A 23,380-nucleotide genomic window follows, 5' to 3' on the forward strand; every position below is an offset into this window, starting at 1 on the left:
CAACTCAAGTGCTCTTCAATCTGACTGAAGAGCTGCATAACATGAGGGCTAAAATGAAATAACTACAACAACAACATTGTTACATTTTCCCGTCTGTCCCTCCCCAGAACCGGATGCATGAGAGCATGAAGCTGTTTGACTCCATCTGCAACAACAAGTGGTTCACGGAGACCTCCATCATCCTCTTCCTCAACAAGAAGGACCTGTTTGAGGAGAAGATCGCCCGCAGCCCGCTGACCATCTGCTTCCCTGAGTACACCGGTGAGAGCAGGACAGGGCCGTCATTTGGACTCCCAGAGCATGGCGAATGCCACCTCCCACCCCCTAGTCACAGTGTAGACTAGAGAGTAAACCATGTGGTACACGCCCTAAACAAACTCAGCTATCTGGTTGAAGGAGGCCGACAGTCATATCATCCGCACACCAAGTTCTGTTCATCCTCCAACTGTGTAAGACTAAACCAAATAACACTAACCTCTCTCGTCTCGGTTCCTGGCAGGCCCTAATAAGTATGAGGAGGCCCAAGCCTACATCCAGACCAAGTTCGAGGACCTGAACAAGAAGAAGGACACCAAGGAGATCTACACCCACTTCACCTGCGCCACCGACACCAAGAACGTGCAGTTTGTCTTCGACGCCGTCACCGACGTCATCATCAAGAACAACCTGAAGGACTGTGGACTCTTCTAGACTGGAGGAGGAAGAGTCAAGGTGAGCTCAAGCACACCAACCAAGCCTAGCGTCCCTATTCTGGTGGTGAAAATGGCATACTGCAGTGGTTCTCAATTGATGATATGTATCTGGCCACGACCCCCCCCCCCCCCCCCTGAAACAGTTTTGTGCAGGGGGAGACCCCCAGAAGAGAAGATTTGTTCAAAATCTTCCAAACATTTATACGGTTTAAAAAAAATAGCAGATGTACAAGCTCACAGCGTGTCATTCAAGTGCCCCATTGCGAGCTGGATGAAGTGGTTAAAATGATAGTGAAGTGACCCCACAACCAAACATAAAATGTTCTACTGCATCTCTTCTCCACTCTTCCTCCCTAACATTTTAGTCTAGTTTTTATTTGTTGACAAAATTGTCAATATATTTAGTCTTATATATCAAGGCTTTAGTTATTTTTTGTTTGTCATTGAAAAAGGTTAGTCGATGAACACTTTTCGTCATCATTTTAGTCTACATAATTAACACTGGTGTTGTCATTGTTTATGTCTCCCCAGATTACTTGAACAGTTCTAGTGACCAGACAGACAGAAGGGGGAACACACACATCATGAATGACTGCACTGGCCAACCACCATTTCTGCTTTGATCCGCTTTTTATAAAGACACCCAAGAGACTGAGAGAACTCCACAAGCCTTGCAGAATTTCAATGATCGCTGATCCTGTTTGCTCGTATTGTTAACTTGTTAACATTGGGCTAGGACCACAAATCAACATTTGTTATTGTATTTTTGTTTTGTTTGTTTGTTTTTTGTTCTGTTATCTTTGTTTATTTTCGATTACTAGAGGAGGTAAAGGAAAACTTTTTATAAATGCATTCATTTTACTTTAGAGATTCTGAAATTATTAAACCTTTTAATCGCATACAGTACAGCTTATTTTTTAAGAAAAGAAGCACAGGCATGGACATAGAATGATTGAAAAAGGAAAGTGCTTTTTTATAATGTTTACATAAGTTCCTCATTCATAGCCAAACCGCATTTTGTCCTGCATGACTCGAGATGGCAAATATTTAGCTGTGTAATCTGCACAAAATTATCTTAACATTCCAACAAAATTTAATTTAAAAACTAAATAATGAAAAAAAAATCTAAAAAGTTGAAAACAAAAAAGGTTGCTTCACAACCAGGGGGAAAGTATGAAGATTCTAACTGATATTTAAAGTATGTATGTACCTAACATTCTATAGCATTTTATAGTGTCAATTTATATGTCTGTCGCAGTATGTTTGTGCCTTCACTTCAGTTTACAAACAATTCCTAGATATGCTTTTATCAGTAGCCTACTGTTTCCTACTGTTGCCTACTTTTCTCTTCATGCCACCTAAGGATACATAGTGATTATTGAGACAAGAATCTAATTGAGAAAAAGATTAGTGTTTTTGGTAAATATTAAAATGCTTTAAAGTCCTATATTATGATTTAATTTAAATAAAAGTAGAGATCACCTGACTCCTGAACATCATTTTCTTCTCCAGTTTATAGATAGATGTGTGCTGTGTATACAATATATACTGTATGTATACGGTGTATATTTATATAAATGTACTGTATATCTCCTAGCTGTCTATGTCAGGGTCTGTGTGTATGTCTTGTATTGTCTGTGAGGAGCTAATCTTGGAAAAAATGCTAAACCACTAAACCAATTCTCTTCAATTATCATTATTAATTGTCCAACTTGGAAGTCATTCATACATCATCATGTTGAATGAATGAGTGACGATATGATGATGATAAAACCCCGTTACAATTCGCCTACAGGTGCATGCCCTGAACTTGAAATAATAAATTATAATAGGCGGCGGCCTAATAATAATAGGCTAATACTGTTAGGTCCATAGTTTAACATAAAACATAAATACATTATTATTATTATTATTATTATTCAATTAAGCAGTTAAGTCATTCAGTAGGCTATATGACAGATTTCAGTGTATTGACAGATTTGCAAGGCAAGATTTGAAAAAAGAAATGTACACCTAAAGTTATCATATCGACTGAAATAGTAATAATAGGCCTACTGCGGACATAACAGAATATGGCCGTACAGACAGACAGACAGACAGACAGACAGACAGACATACTTGGAGTATTGGAGTATTGGAGTATTTTAAAATAAATTAAGGTATGGTGGGCTGGGCTTTTTACAAAAAAGCCCCCCTTTTAAATACTACACACATACATGCATACATACATATCTACATGCATACATTTCAGAAGTTTAGCAGTTTTTAAGGACCCACTTTTAGGCCAGTGCACCAGAGCAAACTCTTGCCTTTTTTTAAACCCTACCCATTTTAACCAAATACATACGATAGGATACATACATACATTGGGAGCCGTGTCCACAGAAAGAGTTTTATGAACGGAGGAGCAAGTTGGCTAAGGTAGTGCTCTGATACCCCCTAGTGGACGAATATAAGCAGTTCCAAATTCCCCTCTCTCTCTCTCTTGTCCCTCCTTGCCTTGCCTCTCGATTTGCTTCTACGATGGAACCAGAGCCGAAGAGTTATGATGATCGTCATGGGGGCTCCCCGCAGCCCCGCCTCCCCGACTGATGTCCGACTAGCTCCCAGGCTATCTAGATTCCGTCTATCGCGATTCGCTGTAATGGCAGCTCTGCCAACAGAAAGAAAAGTACTTTATTATTTGTTTATTGAACCCTGTTTTTTGAGACCTTTATTTAGTTTATGTCTGGAGCCTGTTCTTGTTTTGTTTGCCCCGTTTATTTTGAAACCATTACACTCACACGACACAAACTCCTACCATAATATCAACCTGTTGCAGTGTGACAGTGTGACCCCACCCTGTCACTGTTTGCTGCTAGTGTACATGCCTTTCAGTAAGCGCACTGTTAGGACATGCAAGAAGCAGCAAACTGAACAAACACACACACACACACACACACACACACACACACACACACACACACACACACACACACACACACACACACACACACACACACACACACACACACACACTGCTCTCTAGATTCCTGTCTCTTTAAGCAGCTGAACTCTATATTGGGCCAAACCAACTCCCCTTCCAGGGAGGGGGAGGATTGCCTGTCACAGAAGGACATCAAAGGATTAAAGGACTTTTGGGAAACCTAAAAAGACTTTAAAATAGAGCTACAAGCTCAACTGAAATGTGAATATGAATATAATGTATATGAATGTGTTTTGTGCCAAGCCAGGCAGAGTTGACATGTTGTGGATCATGTTGACCCCTATTCAGTTGGTCCAGTCTAGTGGGAGGGGCCATAAGGGGTATAAAGCTCAGAGACTGAATATCCAAGTCAGTCTGTCTGCACACTCTGCTGCTGTTGGTCGGGGAAGGAGCTGTCTCTGAGGAGGTGATGTTATTTTGTTATTATTTAATACCATGGTTTACATAGATCTATTACTGTGATGTTTATTATGATATATATATATATATATATATATATATAATGTTTTATATATATATAGATTATAATTATTTAATGTACATTTGAAAAGGCTGGATTTATAAATACTTATGCTTATATCATATGATAATGATTTATTTGGAAATGAGTTTGATTTATGTGGTTATATATGATATGCAGTACTTTGTTTTGAATATATATTTTTATTTCTATTTTGCAGACGTTTGGTCTCCTTTGTTGTTATCACTTGTCTGTCACTTGGGGTTAATAAATCTTGCTTAAACTCTGCCCAACTGCGTAGCCGTGCCATCCGTTTGTTCATACTACCCTAGCCTCAGAGAGGGGTGTGACATGCATTCATCATCAATCACCATCGACAAACGGCTACAAGTGAGTAAACTACAAGACGCCCAAGTCCCAAAGTGTGAGCACGTTGTTAAACCGTATATCTCTGGTGATAAAAGAAAGAAAGGCATATTGTCCCTACATTCAAGTTGAAATCTTTACTCTGATACGGACACAAGTATTGAAATTGGATCGATTGGAAGGATCTAACCATAATGGATGTGTCACGCTATTGAAGCTAATGAAATGAGCGATACCATACGGATGAATGAACGCGCAGAGCGCGACATTTAATGTGGATTGGAATTAATTGATGTCGCTATTAAGCAAGCTTTGTGCAACGCTAAGTTTGGATCTGGAAAATAAGCGCTGCTGTTGTATTTTAAATACGGACGTCATGTCACGTTTTACTGATGTCTGTAAATGAAGCGGATGAATTACTCCAGTATGAAAGAGGCCTGTCCGTGTGTTTGCTAATACAAAAACAGCTTAATTGATATAAGCATCAAAGCAATATTTTAAGTACTTTTTATTAGCAAGTGCATTCCATAGCGCTGGACCACACATGGACCTGCGACGGGAACAGTTCCTATGTAGTAAAAGATTATATGAAAGAAATAAAATATTTAACTGGTTTATATTTTACAATTTTAGTTATAGATGGCAAGTATAATGTTAAGGAATATTTGTCTTATTAGCCAGAGATCCTTTTAAAATGTTTCTATTACTGTGAGTGATATGGTCAGCTTCTGATGTCTTTCTTTCTTTGTAGATGGAGATGACCGTAGATGCTGCTGGAACACTGAACCTGGTCTCCTGTGTGAACCACCCCATCATGGCTGCTATGTCCATGTGGACATTATGAGTGTTTGTATAGAGAGAACCATGGCTGAAGAGCTTTGCATATCAGTCGTTTCTTGCTGCTGCCAAAGTCAAATTGTGATATCTGTAGTGTTTAGTTCATGGCCGCTTATGAGATGTAGATATAAGTACACCTGACTGGTGGAAATAGCCTTGTGATACATACTGGGTGTGCTCTTTGGTTGTTAACAAAAGTAAACAAAATGCCACAAACTCATTAAAAGCTGGACAAAATCACACAAATCAAGGGATGTCCGACAGTCCGTGTTGGATATTGTCCAACTCCTAATTGCCGATATCAACAGATACATATATATATATATATATATTATATGCAGGCTTTTTCCAGTGGTGGAAACATAACTCAAACTTTTTACTTAAAAAAAGTAGGCAATACTGCAATATAGAAATACTCCGTTACAATTCAACATGTACTCGAGTAAAGGTACAAAGGTTTTGTTAGAAAATGTACTTAAAATACCAAAAGTAATTATTAATAATTACTCATTATGCAAAATGTCTCATCTAAAATGATCTAATCTCTCATCTCAAGATTTAAAATGTATAAAAATCATTTGAAAATGGCAGATCTACAAGCTCTCATGTGTCTTATTGTATTGTGAGCTTGTAGATTAGAAGTAAAATTAAGTTATTAATTTTTAATGCCTTTATCGGCCGATAATATCGGACATCCCTAACAAAAACATATATCAAACGTGTCAATACATTTCAAAGAATGCCACAAGTGGCACTAAAACTTCACCAATAAATAAAGAAACATCCACATGTTCCATAAATTAAATGCCACAAAGGTTTGCCGAAAAAATGAAGAAATTACAAAAAAGTTTCTTAAACATCTTCTGCCGTATGTCCATAGAACTTCAGCTCTGTTGCAGCAAGCCAGTACAATGTGTCATTGTCTAGGTCACCTAAGCCACGATCACCATTCGGTGGCCGGTATTTGGGGCAAATGGTCATTACGTGTTCCACAGTCTGTAGTGGATCCTCGCATTCACAGTGGGCACTGTCCGAGATGTCCCACTTCTGCTTTGAGGGTTGTCCACTCCTTGCAGTGGAGGTGCTGGCAAAGAACATATTTGGGGTCCTCAATGTATTCCACTGGTCCCTCTGTCTTGCCTTCACCCAGGATGCCTTGGAGGTGTCAGCTGGTGTTGTGTGGAGCAGTTCCTGGGCCTGTGTGGCAAAGGGGCACAGTGACTTGAGGCACGTGTGCTGTGGCAAAGGTCGCCGTGACTTGGTGTGTGTGTTGTGGCAAACGGCACCGTGACTTGAGGCATGTGTGCTGTGGTGTCTCTGACGACCTTGTGGAGGAGATGGCTGGGATTCACTCAGCTGTGCCTTCTCAGTGAGGGCCAGCGTGGCTGCTTCTCGTCTGACCTCTGTTGGAGTGATTCCAGCGAGAACAGGCAGGCAGTTTGTTTGGGGTGGCCCATCCGGTGTTGAGGGCAGCATCCAGCTTCTTGACATGAGAGCTACGGCTCCAGACTGGGACACAGTAATCGGGTCGTCTGCATAGCCATACTTCACTGATGTTGTTGCAGGGAGGTCGTGGATGTAGCTGTTAGTGTTGAACAGCAGTTACTAGTTTATTTTCAAATAAATTTGTTTTTACTGTTTTGTGAAGCAACTTTGGGTACCTTGAAAAGTGCTATATAAATTGTATGTATTATAAAAAACAGACAGACCCAGCAATTGTCGCCACACAGACATCACAAATTCCTATTGGCAGCAGCAACGATGTGCAAAGCCATTCATAGACTATAACCACCATGTATTCATTTCAGATGCTGCGAGGCTCAACCGGAGCCCCTACAGGTGGACATCTGCAGTTCTCGCTGTCCATGGATGAATCTGCATGGGGGGGCTCTGAAGGCGGCTCAAAGTAAGAAACCACTTAGACTTTTCCATTACTGCGAGTGGTATGGTCGGCTTCTGTTTTAAATGTTCTCTATACATTTTGTGTATGATGTGAAAGGACACAATGTACGTATATCTGGCTCTTGGTCACTTAAATTAATCTTTCGTTCTTTCTTTCTTAGGGTGGATGGGTCGTGGTAGACGTCGTGGAAGGACAGATCCGTTCCAAAGCTTCCCTCCTGGAGGACTTCTGATGAGCTGTGAGTAGGAATATTTCTTGTTGGGATGGATATCTGTTGTACTGTTATGGTACGAAGTATAGCATGGCAGTATGATTCCTCCTAGTGGCACTATTTACTACAGTCATCCAAATGTTTTAAATATTTTATGATAAATCTAAATGACTCTGCACAATAGTTTGAGAGTCAATATCTCATCTGCTTTTAGAAGCACTTGAATAAAAAATGACAAAAGATGTTGAGGACTGTACATGTGTTGATGCCTCCTAGTGGCACTGTGGTTGAATGTCTGTCAGCCTTCCAAGCTAATCAAAGTCTTAAAACCCCAGCATCCCTATTCTGGGGGGAGCGTTCAGCAAAAAATAGCAGATCTACAAGCTCACACCGCGTTGCAACGTGTTGTGAGCTTGTAGAGCTAATGCTTTCTTCTTTCTCTCTCAGGATGGAAATGGCAGACGCAGCTGAAGCCTCTAGAGATCTGCAGGTCTGTCCATGGATGGATGGGAGGACGGAGATCTGGGTAGACGTCGCTGGAACGCCACTGCTGGACAGGGTACACGCACACACACACACACACATGCACACACAGAGCAAAGCTAATTTGGTGTGTTTTTTTTCTTTTCTTTCTTTGTTAGAATGGAGATATCGATAGACGAGCTGATGTTCCCGGACAGAGATCCGTTCCAAAGCTCCCCCCCCCCCCCCCGGGGGCTTCCTCAGAGGACTCTGATGAGCTGTGAGTAGGAATAGTTATGGCTTGTTTCTGAGGATGGATAACTGCTTTTGTACTGTTATGGCACGAAGAATGGCATCATTTACTACAGTCATCCAAATGTTTTAAATATTTTATGATAAATCTAAATGACTCTGCACAATAGTTTGAGAGTCAATATCTCATCTGCTTTTAGAAGCACTTGAATAAAAAATGACAAAAGATGTTGAGGACTGTACATGTGTTGATGCCTCCTAGTGGCACTGTGGTTGAATGTCTGTCAGCCTTCCAAGCTAATCAAAGTCTTAATGACACTACCACTTCAACCCCAGCATCCCTATTCTGAGGGAGCGTTCAGCAAAAATAGCAGATCTACAAGCTCACACCGCGTTGCAACGTGTTGTGAGCTTGTAGAGCTAATGCTTTCTTTCTCTCTCAGGATGGAAATGGCAGACGCAGCTGGAGCCTCTAGAGATCTGCAGGTCTGTCCATGGATGGATGGGAGGACGGAGATCTGGGTAGACGCTGGAGGACTTCGGACCTGGGCCTGGATGGATGGGAGGACAGAGGACTGAGATCTGGGTAGACGCTGGAGGACTTCGGACCTGGGCCTGGATGGATGGGAGGACAGAGGACGGAGATCTGGGTAGACGCTGGAGGACTTCCGACCTGGGCCTGGATGGAAGGGAGGACAGAGGACGGAGATCTGTGTAGACGCTGGAGGACTTCGGACCTGGGCCTGGATGGATGGGAGGACAGAGGACGGAGATCTGGGTAGACGCTGGAGGACTTCGGAGAGGAACTCAACATATACGAACCGCTTCGGTGAGGAACTCGACAGTACGAACCGCTTTAGGGTTGGGGCTTTTTTATAGGCTTTATAGTAAAAAGCCAATAATCGTCCGTTGCCGATAATCGGTCAATCCCTATTCTTAAACGTTACTGCAAGTCCATGTGTATGTTGTGACAGGACACACACCCACACACACAGCAAAGCTAATTTGGGGTGCGTGTGTGTCTGTCTGTCTTTCGTTCTTTGTTAGAATGGAGATCTCAGCCGATGCCCGAGATCCGAAGCTTTCCTGTTTCCGCTGAGGACTTCTGGGAGGCTCGGATGGAGCTGGAAGGTTCGGTAGACATCACTGGAACCCGTTTAGGCCTGTCGGAATTTGAGGTTTTATAATGGCCGATTTAATTGTTTCTCAAATAAATTACTAGTAACAATTTAATTGCGTCATAACATAACATTCTAAATAAAACTTTGGCTTTTGTAGGCTTTGTAAACAAAAAGCTGCACATGGCATAATTCAACAACTTTATACACTAAAAGAGAAGAAAATTACAAAGTGACACGTTTAGAGCTTGTAGATCGGTTGCTTCCATTATTTCTTTAAAATGTTTGACAATATATGAACATTTTCAACATGGAGACGATTATGACTAATCTCTAAAAAAGTATCTAAAATACTTGGCGATTAGGTCATTGTGACAGGCCTAAATCCTTCTAGTTGTGTTTTTTTATATCATGTTCTGTAATCAGTTAGGGTTGACTATAGACTTTTTTTTTAGGAACAAGATCATCATGCCGGTGAAGAGCACGTTTCTAGCCGATGGAGCAACTATTTCTGATCACCTTTGGAGTTACATCACAGGCAGCAAGGTAACTATACAACACACGCACACACTATGATCATGACATGACATCAGCTTGTGACTGCAACTTGTTCCTGCATCGCAGATGACTCTGCACTGCTAGTCTCGGACAGGAACAAACTGCAGGTTGAAAAGGCCCTCAGCTCTGAACTCGGTAGAATCTGCACCTGGCTCGCTGATAACAAACTATCTTTACACCTGGGAAAAACTGAATCCATTCTCTTTGGATCTAATAGTAATCTCAGCAAGGCAAATGGCTTCTTGGTTAGAGTTGGTGACAATGTTATCACACGTAAAGATGAAATTACCTACCTAGGTTCCATCCTGGAGGCTAATCTTTCCGGTGATAAAATGGCCACCAACGTAATCAAAAAAGTCAACCAAAGAACAAGATTCCTTTACAGGATCTCCTCACTGGTCAACAAAAACACCTTGAAGACCTTAACAGGAGCCCTCGTACAAGGTTTCTTTGACTATGCATGTACCACAGCACCTCAAAGGCCCTTAAAACTAGGCTCCAGACCTCCCAAAACAAACTGGTCAGGCTCCTACTTGGCCTCACCCCCCGAACCTACCTCACTCCTGCCCACTTTGACAGGCTGGAATGGCTTAGGGTCGACGACAGAGTACAGCATCTTGCAATGGGTCTGGTCCACAAGATTCGATACACCACCAAGATACCCATGTACCTGTCTAGATACTTCCTTTATGTTAACGAAGTCCACACCCACAACACCAGAGGGAGTGCAACGAACCATGTACAACCCAGATTCGGCACAAACAAGGGACTAAATTATTTTCACTCCTATGCCACCAAAATGTGGAACGCCCTACCAACAGTCATTAAGACATGTGACTCCCTTTTTCCCCTCACTGTATACGTTTATTTTACCTCCTTTATGATGAATTCCTGTTCTGTTCTTTGACTATATAGAAGTGTCTTATTTGTACGTCTCTAAATGTTTTGAAGAATTGAACATGGTGGACCCTCTTGTAAAGTGTAATGCTTAATTGGGTCGTCCACTTGCAGTTAACAGTCTTTGTATTGAGTTTGTGCTTGACATGTACTGTAATTCTGCAAACTGTTAATAAATATTTCAATCAATATTGTTTTATGAACAAAGTAGTAATGAGCATTTCTTTCTTTTCTTTAGGACGTTGCTGGTCTCCTGTGTGGCTCCATCTGGAGGTCACCAGGGTTCTGAGTCACTCAGATCCTGACTGGTAGTGGTGATATGTAGATGTGATCAATCAGGGCTCTTTGAAAATAATAAACAATAAAATAATAAACCAATATAAATAACTAGATCATAATGTAAATAAATGGATAAAACGAACGATAAAAAAATAGATTATAGTAAATTAAAATGGTAAAATAAATGTAAATTAAAATAGTAAATAAAATTAGTAATACATAAAATAAAATTAGTAATAGCATAGTAATGGCTAAAATAAATATAATTAGTAATATAGACAATAATACATAAAATAAATTAAATTATCAATATAGTAATGCATAAAATTAGTAATAACAGTAATACATAAAATAAATAAATGCATAAAAAATAAAATTAGTAATAACAGTAATACATAAAACAAATACAATTTGTAATGCATGAAGTAAAATTAGTAATAACATAGTAATACATCAAATAAATACAATTAGTAATATAGTTATACATAAAATTAGTAATAACATAGTAATATATAAAATACATAAAATAAATTCAATTACTTTGTGTTATAGAATGACTTAAAAAAACAAACAAACAAAAATATCAATCACATCTACATATCACAACCAGGCTATATTGCCAGCAGGCAGGTGGACTGTAGACTCACTACAGCTGTCACAATGTGATATACTTTGTTTTGACCCAACTGGCCTCCAAGGAGAGCCGGACATCTGATGATACACGAGAGAAGACGCCATAGTCAAAAAAAATTGTAATAAAAGTAATATGTTTTATGTTGATTGTAATTTATGCATGATGCCATATATCTGTAAATATTCATTATTTTCTTGTTAATAAATTATTGCATTTATACCCGGGTGTCCGTTATGTTTCCATTACCCTTAGATCGCGCCGCTGTGGATTTATTTATTTCCCAAATGGTCTAAAAATGAGTTATTTAGCACTTTTACCAATGAATTGGTCTATACACAGACAACGACTGATTAGCCTATTTTGGACGATATGGGTCTTTTCTCTCGAGTCAGTGTGTAGTCTCACTATAGTCTGTGTAGATTACCCGGCGGTGTTGCTGCCCCTCCCGGGAGTCGCGGCTCATGGCTCTTCACAGACGGCACAGAGACAGCAGTCACTCCGCTGAACGTGTCAGTGTTGCTGCAGTGGTGTGAACTGTGAACCGTGCGGGCACTGGTGGTGGTGCTGAGTTCTGACAGCCGAGTCACAGCTTCTTCTTCTGAATTACTTTATCTTTGCCTTGGAAAATACATTTTGCGTTTTGCTGTCTCCCAAAACAAACCAGCGCGCGCTACTGTTTGCTACAAAGCGACTGGAAGCGGACGAGCTTTACAGACATACCAATAGTAGCCAATCATATGCTGATTAGGCCAGTTGCTGTATAGCCTACCTACCCGATCACCAGGGACCAACAACACACACACAATAGCCTTCTATATAATGCTGCGCACATATATTATATATATTTAAAAAAAATACCCAGCATGATTTTTGGGAAGGCTAAGCCTTCCCTAGCCTTATACACACCCGCCGCCTATGGGCACTGTACTGTAGGCATATAATACCTGGCTAGGTGAAAACAAAAGAAACCTGATTAGCATTTGAGTACTTTTAACACCTCTGAACAGCCGGCGGAGAGGTTCACATTTTCGGAATTTTGCGACAGAGTCACAGAGGGTCAATAATTCCCAGAAAATCTGTAATGTTAATATAAAATGTCCACGAAAATCTTCATGGGGGCTAAAAGGGGCTATTTAATTCTTCATGGGGGCTACAGCCCCATAGCCCCCACAGACTCGACGTCGTTGGATGGAACCCAACTCCTTGCAACCAAACGGTTTTAAGGCAGGTCTACACCAATACAGAATGCAACTGCCATTTTATTTGGGGATAATGGTTGCGAGTACTGGAGTTGCATTGGTGTCTGGCCTGCCTTGTAGTCAGACTCAGTCAGTCAGTCTCAGTCAGTCAGTCAGTCAGTCAGTGGCAGTGCAAGTGTAACAGTGCAATTTGAAAATTTGAAAAGCAAAAATAAAATAACAATTAAAGAACCAATAAAATATATTCTATGTATTCACAGTCACACATACCAAAGACAAAAATAACGATTATTGTAAATGTCTGTCTGTCTCTAATAAAACTAAACCTGATCATGTAACACAACTGTCTTGTAAACATGAAAATGTAAGTACTGAAATAAACTATTCATTCATTCATAAAACAAAGAAAACAATTAAATTAAACAGAGCTGTGTTACATTGCAACTTAGAGGGGAAAAACCTGTATTTTCTGTCAGAAGTAGTAACCATTGGTTACACCGAATGACCTCAGTATATAAAATACTGTACATATAAGCAGAGCAGATCACCTTTAATAATATAATTGAATTTCTGCTATTTATCACAAAGGTTTTATACCAAGCTTTAGCTTTGTGAGTCGTGACAAATAGCAGCAATTTATTCAAATGTAATTAAAGGTAGAACTTTGCTCGGTTCATATACAGTATTTCTATACTGAGGTCATTGGTGTAAACAGTGCACGGATACGCAGACCCAATGATTTGATTGTATTCCTTGGTGGTTATATTCCATTAGACATTGTTCTCCTGTCAGCTCACACATCTTTGCTGCTGTGTTTGCACATTGACATTGTTATACTTATGGGTGATCTATGGGAGGTATGTGTCTCTGATGTCTTGGTACAGTGGCAAGTGGTTAGGAAGCTTCTCAATTTCTACCTTGTCTGTCTTCTCTTGGGAAGTTGGGAGCCAGATCTGCCCATGGCGGTCTGCCGGCCTTTCTCGATCGGAAGGCTGTGTTTGTTGACTGAATCTATACTGTCAATGTTTTCCTTATAGTTTTGGATCAGTCACAGTACTCAGGTATTCTGCCTTCCACTGTTCTCTGTTTAGAGCTAAATAGTAAATAGTTGATAATTAGTGGGTATCTTCATAATTATGCTGTGTGCGTTGTTTGCCGTTTTCCTTTGGATGTGGAGAATGGATTTGCAGAATTCGGCATGCATACCTCAATAAAACACATAAAAAACAACAGAGATCAGAAAACAATGTGATTTGTCTTTTTATTTTCATGAGCTGATTCTTTTACTAAGTTCCTTATATATTTTTTCAAACTGTTTATGCTTGTGAATCCGACCAGCTCAGTGGATTTGTGGTTAGAGTGTCCGCCTTGAGACTGGGAGGTCAGCGTCCGATCCCCGGCCTGGTCATACCAATTAAGGACTCAAAAATGGGACCCAGTGCCTCCCTGCTTGGCACTTTGATTGATTGAAATATTTATTAACAGTTTGCAGAATTACAGTACAATTCAAGCACAACTCAATAGAAAGACTGTTAACTGTGAGTGGACGACCCAATAAAGCATTACACTTGTTTACAAGAGGGTCCACCTTGTTCAATTCATCAAAACATTTAGAGACTTACAAATATACACTTCTATAAAGCCAAAGAGCAGAACGGGAATTCATCATAAAGGAGGTAAAAAGGGAAAAGAAACATATACAGTGAGGAGGCGATTCAGATTTTACGGGGGCCAGTTTCGAATTGCAGCCGTCCGTAGGTGCCCTTTGAGAGCGGATTTGAAGGAGTCAAGGGATTTGCATGTCTTAATGACTGTTGGTAGGGCGTTCCACATTTTGGTGGCATAGGAGCGAAAATAATTTAGTCCATTGTTTGTGCCGAATTTCGGTTGTACATGGTTTGTTGCACTCCCTCTGGTGTTGTGGGTGTGGACTTCGTTAACATTAAGGAAGTATTTGGACAGGTACATGAGTATCTTGGTGGTGTATCGAATCTTGTGGACCAGACTCATTGCAAGATGCTGTACTCTGTCTTCGACCCTAAGCCGGGGTTCGGGGGGTGAGGCCAAGTAGGGAAGTTTTAGGAAGTCTGGTGCCTTGTTTTAAGGGCCTTTGAGGTGCTGTGGTACCAAGAGGTGCATGCATAGTCGAAGAAACCTTGTATGAGGCCTCCTGTTAGGGTCTTCAAGGTGTTTCTGTTTTTTCCAAAAGTCTCCTGAACTTGATCGCAGCGTTTTGCTTGAACTAATTTGTGTTTGAAATCCATGCCGTATACCGCATCTCCAGTAGATAAGGAGTACTGGGTTGCGCCCTGAAAATAGATGATCTACAGCTCTCAACAAGCTCTCAACGCATCGCCCTGCGACGCGTTCAAAGCTTGTAGATCTATTGTTGCTATTTTTGTCCAAAAGTGCCCTCTTACGAGATTTCAGCACCTGCCTCTCTAACACTCTCTGCACGTCCCTGCACCAAACGACCATGTGCTATCAATTAAACAAACAAACTCACAAAACATAATATACAAAGTCACAGATATTATTTAAGTACTAAATGAACACTTAAACACCTAAAATAAAGTACTTACTTTGGTTAAAGAACGCACAGAAGATAAACTTGTGTTACCCCACCATAATAATCAACATGCAGGACTCCAAGGTATCATAAAAATATTATAAAATATTAGCTTTTAGTACAAATAAGGAATTTCAATAAAACTGTGGTCAAACCAGCTAACCAGCTCCGCACTTATCCCTATAGGTCTAAATCCAGGAGCCAGAAACCATGCTCTTCCGGTAGCCGGCCAGCTGATTTGTGCTATATACTCAAACTATACAAACACTGTCAAGAAAAAGGAACAGCGGTCAAACCTAGGCCGCTCACTCCACATGATCCTACAAAACACTGTTAACTTATTATAACAAATATCCAAATACAGTAAAAATGAAACTAACTACATTACCATGTGACTCTGTAAGGTTGCATGCAGAGACTTGGTTCACAACTGCCACACTTTCTCTCAACTTCATCTGTACACTGAATGTCAGTGTGGAATGTTACACAGAATTCACATCATATGCAGAAATGTATAAAGCTCTTTTCCTTCACATTTCCATGATGTACATATAATTATACTCACATTCCATATCCAGTTTACATGCACAATTCCCCAAAGAGAGAACACCCCTCGCATCTCTCAAACACATGAACGGTACACCTGATGATATAACAAACATTTTCCATTGTATAACAGCAAAAGTAAAACACATTGTAAAAACAATAAAACAGCAAACAGGCTTACCACTTGTCAAGTTGGCATTCAAACAAACCTCGTCACAACACAGTAGGCTAGCCGTTGAGGTGTTGTGAGGACCCACAGATTGTCCAGATCTCCTGCCTGCCTGTTCAAAAAGGCAGGCAGGAGATGCCATGTCCAGATAGTTGGGGATTATTGGGTTTGGGGTAAGGGAGGCTAGCTGGCTACATGGGGAAATGAGACATTTCTCCATTCTTGAGGGCTTCGACCTCATATGGGAATGAGTCCATCTGGGCAGGTTGTAACAGCAGCTTCGGTGTTGCAATGAAATAAGGCAGGTCTGCTTTGGAGGCCGTGAAGGGACCTCACAGTATCCTGGAGAAGCACCTTCCAGGCGTAGAAGAGGCTGGGGTTAGGAACCTGGGAAGTATACAGACAAAGCTGCTCCAAGAACCACATTCTGTTGGGGATCTTCTTCCAGATTGGGCAGTACAGCTTCCTTAGAGGTCAGGGTATCGACTTGCCACGGGTGTTCGGCATGACTGAGATGTTCACTGGGGCGTGAAGCAGTTGTGATGTGGACACATTGTTGCTCCCTATGTGGGCTTTGGATGGGACCCATCGGACCTTGGAGTGACCAGCCAAGTCGTGTGTGGTGGGCAACAGGTCCCTCTTGTGGTCCTTGGCATACAGGTTGGATGGGCCTGGCCCAGGCCAGGTTGCTCACGAAGGAGTGTTTTGCCCAGTTGCTGGGACTGGTTGATGATTGTGAGCTTTGACGTCGGGAGAAGCTCACCATCTGCACTGACTTGTATTACAGGGCTTCTGGAAGATGGTGTAGGCCATATTTCCAGGTAGACGCACAGATTCTTTAGTTTATGACAGATCTCAGTAGATTCCAGATCAGACAATGTGTACACTGTCAAAAGCTTTGAAGAGTGACAATCTGGTCGACACATGACCGGTTTATTGTGAATCCTGCTTGCTGGTCTCTTAATTGGTGGGCAACTGCCTTCTATCCAAGATTACTCTATTTAGCACTTTCCCAGCGTGACAGTGTGACCCCACCCTGTCACAGAGGGACATCGTGTAAAAGGACTTTTGGAAAACTAAAAAGACTTTGAAATAGAAGAGCTACAAGCTCAACTGAAATGTGAATATATATATATGAATGTGTTTTGTTGACCCCTATCAGTTGGTCCAGTCTGGTGGGAGGGGCCATGGGGGGTATATAGCTGCAGAGAATGAGTATTCCAGTCAGTCTGCTGTCTGCTGGGGTTGGATGAGGAAGCGTATCTGACAGATACGCTTCCTCGTCCAAGGAACAGGTATGTTTAAATGTTGTTTGTCTTCCCCTGTGTGTCAATAGTGGTTTGATCACCCACATATATATGTTCCCCTCATGCCTCATTTTGGTTAGCGCAGTCTTGATGTCCAGTTCAGTTCTGTTTGTCTTTATTTTGGGCCTAGAATGAATGTTTGTCATTCTGTCATGTGGAAAATAAAAGACAAATACATTTTTAAGAACCACACAAGAATCCTGGTGTCTCTCGTTGCCGACAACGGCCCTGACATATTTGTTCCCAACATATCTATCAACGCTTTTATCATAAAATGAACGATTGGTCCAATATACTGATCTATGCCGCCCCGCTATTGGCACGGTGATATATATTGTTATATATAAATGTTATATTTGCTATTACTTTAAGCCAATTTGTGCTTTCCTCAGAAACCACCTCCCACTGCTGCTCCAAAGGGATTGAGCAGGCACAAATGCCCCAGCACTTTTGATGCGTATGCACCGTCCCAGCAAATGACGTAATGACTACTTGTGCCTGATACGGCAGTGGTGCCAGATTACATACATGTATACATAGGAGCATTACCTTTAATCCTCCCGAGACTAAAACACATCGTCATTACGTCACCACCATCGAAAACCATTGGTTTTATCAGGCACAACTAGTCATTACGTCATTTGCTGGGACACGGCGCAAAGTAACCACAGTATACCGCTAATCAACTTACAAATGACATATACATAGAGGCAGTTCCTTTAATCCACCCGGCACTGGTATAACTAGCTGGTATAACTAGCTCTCAATGATGACGTAATAAAGATGTGGATTAAAGGACCCAATGCCAGAGTGTAATTGGTTTTCGATGGTGACGTAATGATGATATGTTTTAGTGTTGGGAGGATTAAAGGTAATGCTCCTATATGTATACATTTATGTAATCTGGCACCACTGCCGTATCAGGCACAAGTAGTCATTACTGGGATTTGACAGTTTTTTTAGTGGTCGAAGGTACTTGCACGCTCTGCTTGCGCACTAGTAGGCCATTTATGGCCTACTAGTGTGCAACAAGCAAGTATGCACTCGACAGAGTGCAGTTCTAGTTTCCACTGTGGTCCTTTGAGTGTATTCCTTCAGAAATAATGTTTGTTTCCAAGCTTTTAAGATAATTTATTAATGAATATCTGGCTAACGAGGAAGAGATTTTGTTTAGATTTTGGTCACAGTTTTACTACCAGCGGGGTCAAAGGTCAAATGGTTAGCGTGTTAGGCTGTTGGGACCATAGGTCACAGGTCAAATGAGAAAAACAAGACACTGATGCTGAAGAGGGTGAGGAGGAGGAAGATGAGGAGGAGGAAGATGAAGAGGAGGAGCCTGCAGAAACTGGAGAAGATGATGCTGCTGTGACAACCACATGTATTCATTGAATGAATAGTGTAAAGTAACGTTTAAATGTTGCTGTTCTATTGTGAGTTCATATCGGGTTGTCTAAAACTCTATATACTTTGTAGTATAGCATGTATTTGTCCCACTCCTTTTTTCCCACTACACCAATTTTATTTGCTGAAAAGTTTATTTACTCTCTCTCCCTCTTTCTCTCTCTCTAGACAGAGTTGGTTGTCAATGTGGAGAAGATGCGACAGAGTGTCCTGGAGAGTTTGAAGCTCTCTCTTCTGAAAAATGTAGGTTGGCATTTCTTCCTTGGCCCAGTGGGAATGTGCGTGCAAGGTTTTACTACAATGGTTCATGATTTTGTACTAAATGGACCACTTCTGCTATTTTCGGGATGGAATTCGGGATGGAAAAATCTGACTGACAAATCATCTTGATCATGATTTGCTAGCGGGTACGTGGTTTACCGATTTGCATGATGTTAAAAAGTGTTTTACAAAAATTGGCTTGCTGGTGGTGCTATATAACAGTCCGATTTGGGGAAATTTGGAATTGCGATATTTACATTAATTAACTATCATAACGCTACTGTCAACACATACTCATATGTCCAAAACGGTTACTTTTCAGGAAATGAACAAAGGATATTGTGTTCCAATGGAGCCACTGTAGTTTATTATTTAGTCACACAAGCTCTTGTTAACACTCCACAACAATGATTGATATACTTAAAATAGAACATATAACAAGCTTGCAACGTATCAAGGCTGTATAGATCAGTAAAGAAAACTAACTTAAAAAGTTAAAATTTGGAGATATGAGGTTTCTGTCAGAGAGCAATGATATTGATATTAGAAAGCTAGATCTTTTACCCAGAGCAGCACAGGGCATTAAGCTTATACTGGAGGCATCCACTAGAGGGCAACAGATGGCAACCAAACTAGCCTAAAACTGTCATAACCTGAGGTAGTGACTACTAGTGAGGTTTGACCGTTTGAGAATGTTAATTATTGACATTTGTAATAATGGTATTGTTGGTATTTAACCAGGAGTGGACAAAGTACTCAACTTCAGTACTTCAAAGTACCCAATCAATTCAATTTATTTATATAACACATTTCACAAACACAAGGTTTCCAAAGTGCTGCACAAAAGAAAATGTCATGGTCACGTCCTCCGTTTGTCCATGGTTGTCCTCTGTCTCTCCCAAGTCCTGCTCCTCTGACTCTGATTGCCCTGAGTGCTATGGCAAGCCGTTTTCAAAACCATGTTTCTCCTAGTCAGAACTGCATTCTTGATAGTAGAAATTGTAATTCAGGATATCTTGAATTCAGTTCTTCCTAGTCAAAATTAACATTACTCCTATCAACTGTCAACTATCATTCTTCCTAAGAGAAACTAAGTTCTTCCTAGGAGAAATTAAGTTATTCCTAGGAGAAATTAAGTTCTTCCTAGGAGTAATTGCATTGTTCCTAGTCATAATACTAATTACAGATATCCATAATTACATTTGTACTAGTCACAATGTATTTTTGGATATACACAATATAATTATGGATGTCTGGAATGATTTGGGAATTTTAGATATCTGTAATGGTAGTTTCTCCTAGTAATAATTGCATTGTAGAATGTAGATATCTGAAATGGTAGTTTATCCTAGTAAGAATTGCATTGTAGATATCTGAAATGGTAGTTTGTCCTAGTAAGAATTTAATTAGATATCCAGAATGTTGATTTTAGATTCCAGAATGCAGTTACGGACATCCAAAACTAAAAGCCCAATACACATGAATGGAAAAAGTGACGTCATTTCTCCTAGGAGGAATGACAATATGGATATCTCAAATGGTAATTTTGGATAGGAAAAATGTCCTTGTGGATATCTTAAATTACAGTTTTGGATAGGAGGAATGTCATTGTGGATATCTGAAACGTTAGTTTTGACTAGGAAGAACTGAATTACAGATATATGGAATACATATCCAGTCGCGATTAAATGTTAAAACGGCTTGCCATAGCCATCACCTGTGGGGACCAGCTGAGCCAGGTTGGGTGATGAGCTCCAGTGACTATTTAAACTCTGCCTTGTGGTTGTTCAGTGCTGGATCTTAAGTTAGTGTCAGGTTTTATGTTCAGTGTATGTACTTCTGTTTTCGTATGTCATTTACCAAGTAAAGTCAAGTTTATGTGATCTTCTTGTCCTGCCTTTGTTTGAGTTTCCTGCACTTGGGTCCTAACACCTGCACACCGTGACAGAAAACACATAAAAAACAATAATTAAAAGTAATACATAAAATAATACAAAATAAATCAAATTAAAAATAAGAACCCAAAAAAGTGAAACTACCAGCAAGGAGACTTAGTTCAAGCTGGATTAAAAGCCAAAGTATAAAAATTATAGTTAAGGCAGCATTTAAAGGTTTCAACAGTAGGGGCCAATTTGATATGGAAAGGTAGATATTACTTAAGGGCTACAACAGAAAAGGTGTGGTCCCCTCTAGTTTTCAAATGTGTCGTTCGGACAATGAATTAGTTTTTTCTGATGTGTGGCTCTCAAGGCACTATACTAAAGTAGGCCTATAGATACTCCTGATAAATATTACTCATGCATCTAAGTTAAATTTGCTCTGTCAAATTTGTACTAGAGTTAAAGTACTAATGCGACCATGAAATATGTGTGACAGGGGTCACACATACAGTGTTACATTCTGTAGTGCTGTCGCCTCACAGCTAAAAGGTCCTGGGTTCAATTCCCACTAGGGACACTGTGGGCGCTGGGGGCGTGTTCTCTATAGTGGGTTGGCGAGGTGGGGTTGGCGAAAGGGCCTTTCTCTGTGGAGTTTGCATGTTCTCCCCGTGTCTCCTAGGTCTCCTCACAAAACAAATGCAGTAATCCTGGTCTCTAAACTGCTTTCCCCCTGGTCAGCCAGGGCACCTGATGGAGGGGAAAGGAACTGGTCACACGTGCGTATACATCCAACCAGGGAAACCTCCCCCTGTCATGTGAAAAGAAGCAGCTAGTCCAAGCTGCTTTTTTTCACCTGACAGGGGGGAGCCTCCCCCATCATGCACTGAAGGAAGCTAGAGGTCAGTCTGAGTCCGTTGCTCTCCCCAGGTTGGCAGAGGGAGTGTAGAGCCCAGGATAAAAAAAATTGAGAGAAAAAAAAAAGAAAATATGTTTGACCAAGTTGGTTGTTTTATACTAATTTAGCCTACTTTTCAGGGGTAAAAAAGGTCATGTCCTTATAAGTATAGGCCTATAGTTTGTTGATTACATTTGACACAATGACATTTTTCATTTTATAGGTTTAATAAAATAAGTCCTTAAATTGTCACTTTAGAAATGTGCTGATACCCTGTATTGACCCACATGTTGAGAAGTATATTATATATATATATATATATATATATATATATATATATGCCTGTAAATCCAGATCAGTACACATTACTGCAGTGATTCTAGTGATCAGCTGGATTCATTCATCACATTTCGGGACCACTTGGGGTGTCTGGCATTATGACGTAACTTTTTATTTTTTGTACGAGAGTCGAGACTGAGGATACATTTTTCTTCTCGTGGTTATTGGTTTCTTTCTCTCGTGTGAGCGTTTTCACCGCCGTAGAGTCACCGGGGGGCACATGCACTCGCACACACTGACAAACACGCGCGCACAGTCACTGACACACAAACACAGTACACGCACACACACCGTACAGAGTACACACACACGCACAACACTGACACATACACGATAATGCATTGGAGGACCTCGCTCCTCCAGCGGGGATTATTCTTGTGAATGCAACGCTGGGTCCGCTGTGCTGTGCTGCGCTCTGCTCCGCGCTCTGCTCTCTGCTAGGCTACTCGCTCGGTCGGTGTGTTGGCTGGATTGGAGAGGCTGAAGACATGAGATGAGGAAGATCCTGTGGATTTATTGCTAAAGAAAAGAAAGGAATAAAGGCTGCATGTCCAGCAGCGTCGGGACGGACCCTCCTCATCATCACCCTCCTCCTCATCATCGTCATATTGTGTATATTATTGTTTTAGGACGGGCGGTAGGCGCCTGCCCGCCGTGGCCCCTCCGTCTCCGTCCGACGTAGTTTTTAGTTCATGAACATGGCGACTGTACCCGTGTATTGCATCTGCAGATTACCTTACGACGTAACGCAGTTTATGATCGAGTGCGACGAATGCAAGGACTGGTTCCACGGCAGGTGAGCGGGTTCCTGTGGGTCGCGGGGGTTCTGGTGGGCTTTGCACCGCAATAACGCTGCTATATCGCCGTATTAACAGTCTGTTTGACAGCTTTGTTGCTCCATTAGGAGACCGAGGCCGCCTGAACAAGAAGAAGAAGGCGGAGTTATAGCCTCTCTCTAACACACAGAGCTTGACTGAGGGCTATGTGTTGTATGGGGACGATTTTATTTAATGTGAATACTTGAAAAAAACAAGATTTCACCCCGCATTTTTTTTGTTATTGTGAAAATACGCCGTTATCGAAGAACGATCGGATCGCACGCCGGTGCGATTATCGATCGGGACGTATTGTGTGGTCACTGTGGTGTTGAGTGTTGGTC

The 23,380-nt window shown here is 41.0% G+C and overlaps 2 protein-coding genes and 2 long non-coding RNA genes across 5 annotated transcripts in view; all 4 read left to right on the forward strand.

Moving 5' to 3' along the window:
• Positions 1-2,178, forward strand: part of LOC308330248 (guanine nucleotide-binding protein G(i) subunit alpha-2) — a 79,879-nt gene extending 77,701 nt beyond the window's left edge. Inside the window, exons 7-9 of the mRNA XM_080785055.1 lie at positions 108-261; positions 500-711; positions 1,224-2,178. Coding sequence (XP_080641181.1) covers positions 108-261; positions 500-690 — 345 coding nt within the window. The 3' untranslated portion in view covers positions 691-711; positions 1,224-2,178. The remainder of the gene's footprint in view (positions 1-107; positions 262-499; positions 712-1,223) is intronic.
• A 4,971-nt stretch (positions 2,179-7,149) lies between these two features.
• LOC308322335 lies at positions 7,150-8,742 on the forward strand. The gene is made up of 4 exons (XR_013964688.1): positions 7,150-7,247; positions 7,405-7,482; positions 7,903-8,197; positions 8,613-8,742. It is a non-coding gene; the product is annotated as an uncharacterized lncRNA (long non-coding RNA).
• A 120-nt stretch (positions 8,743-8,862) lies between these two features.
• On the forward strand, positions 8,863-11,249 carry LOC308322741. The gene is made up of 4 exons (XR_013964748.1): positions 8,863-8,998; positions 9,217-9,300; positions 9,743-9,833; positions 10,981-11,249. It is a non-coding gene; the product is annotated as an uncharacterized lncRNA (long non-coding RNA).
• An 11,080-nt stretch (positions 11,250-22,329) lies between these two features.
• The window catches only part of phf2 (PHD finger protein 2), a 44,632-nt gene continuing 43,581 nt past the window's right edge, over positions 22,330-23,380 (forward strand). For both annotated transcript variants that reach the window (XM_080780666.1, XM_080780667.1), the window contains exon 1: positions 22,330-23,017. In XM_080780666.1, the coding sequence (XP_080636792.1) occupies positions 22,914-23,017 (104 nt within the window). In that variant the 5' untranslated portion in view covers positions 22,330-22,913. The remainder of the gene's footprint in view (positions 23,018-23,380) is intronic.

This window comes from Protomyctophum bolini (assembly GCF_963924005.1).
Source record: "Protomyctophum bolini genome assembly, chromosome: 2".
NCBI lineage: Eukaryota > Metazoa > Chordata > Actinopteri > Myctophiformes > Myctophidae > Protomyctophum > Protomyctophum bolini.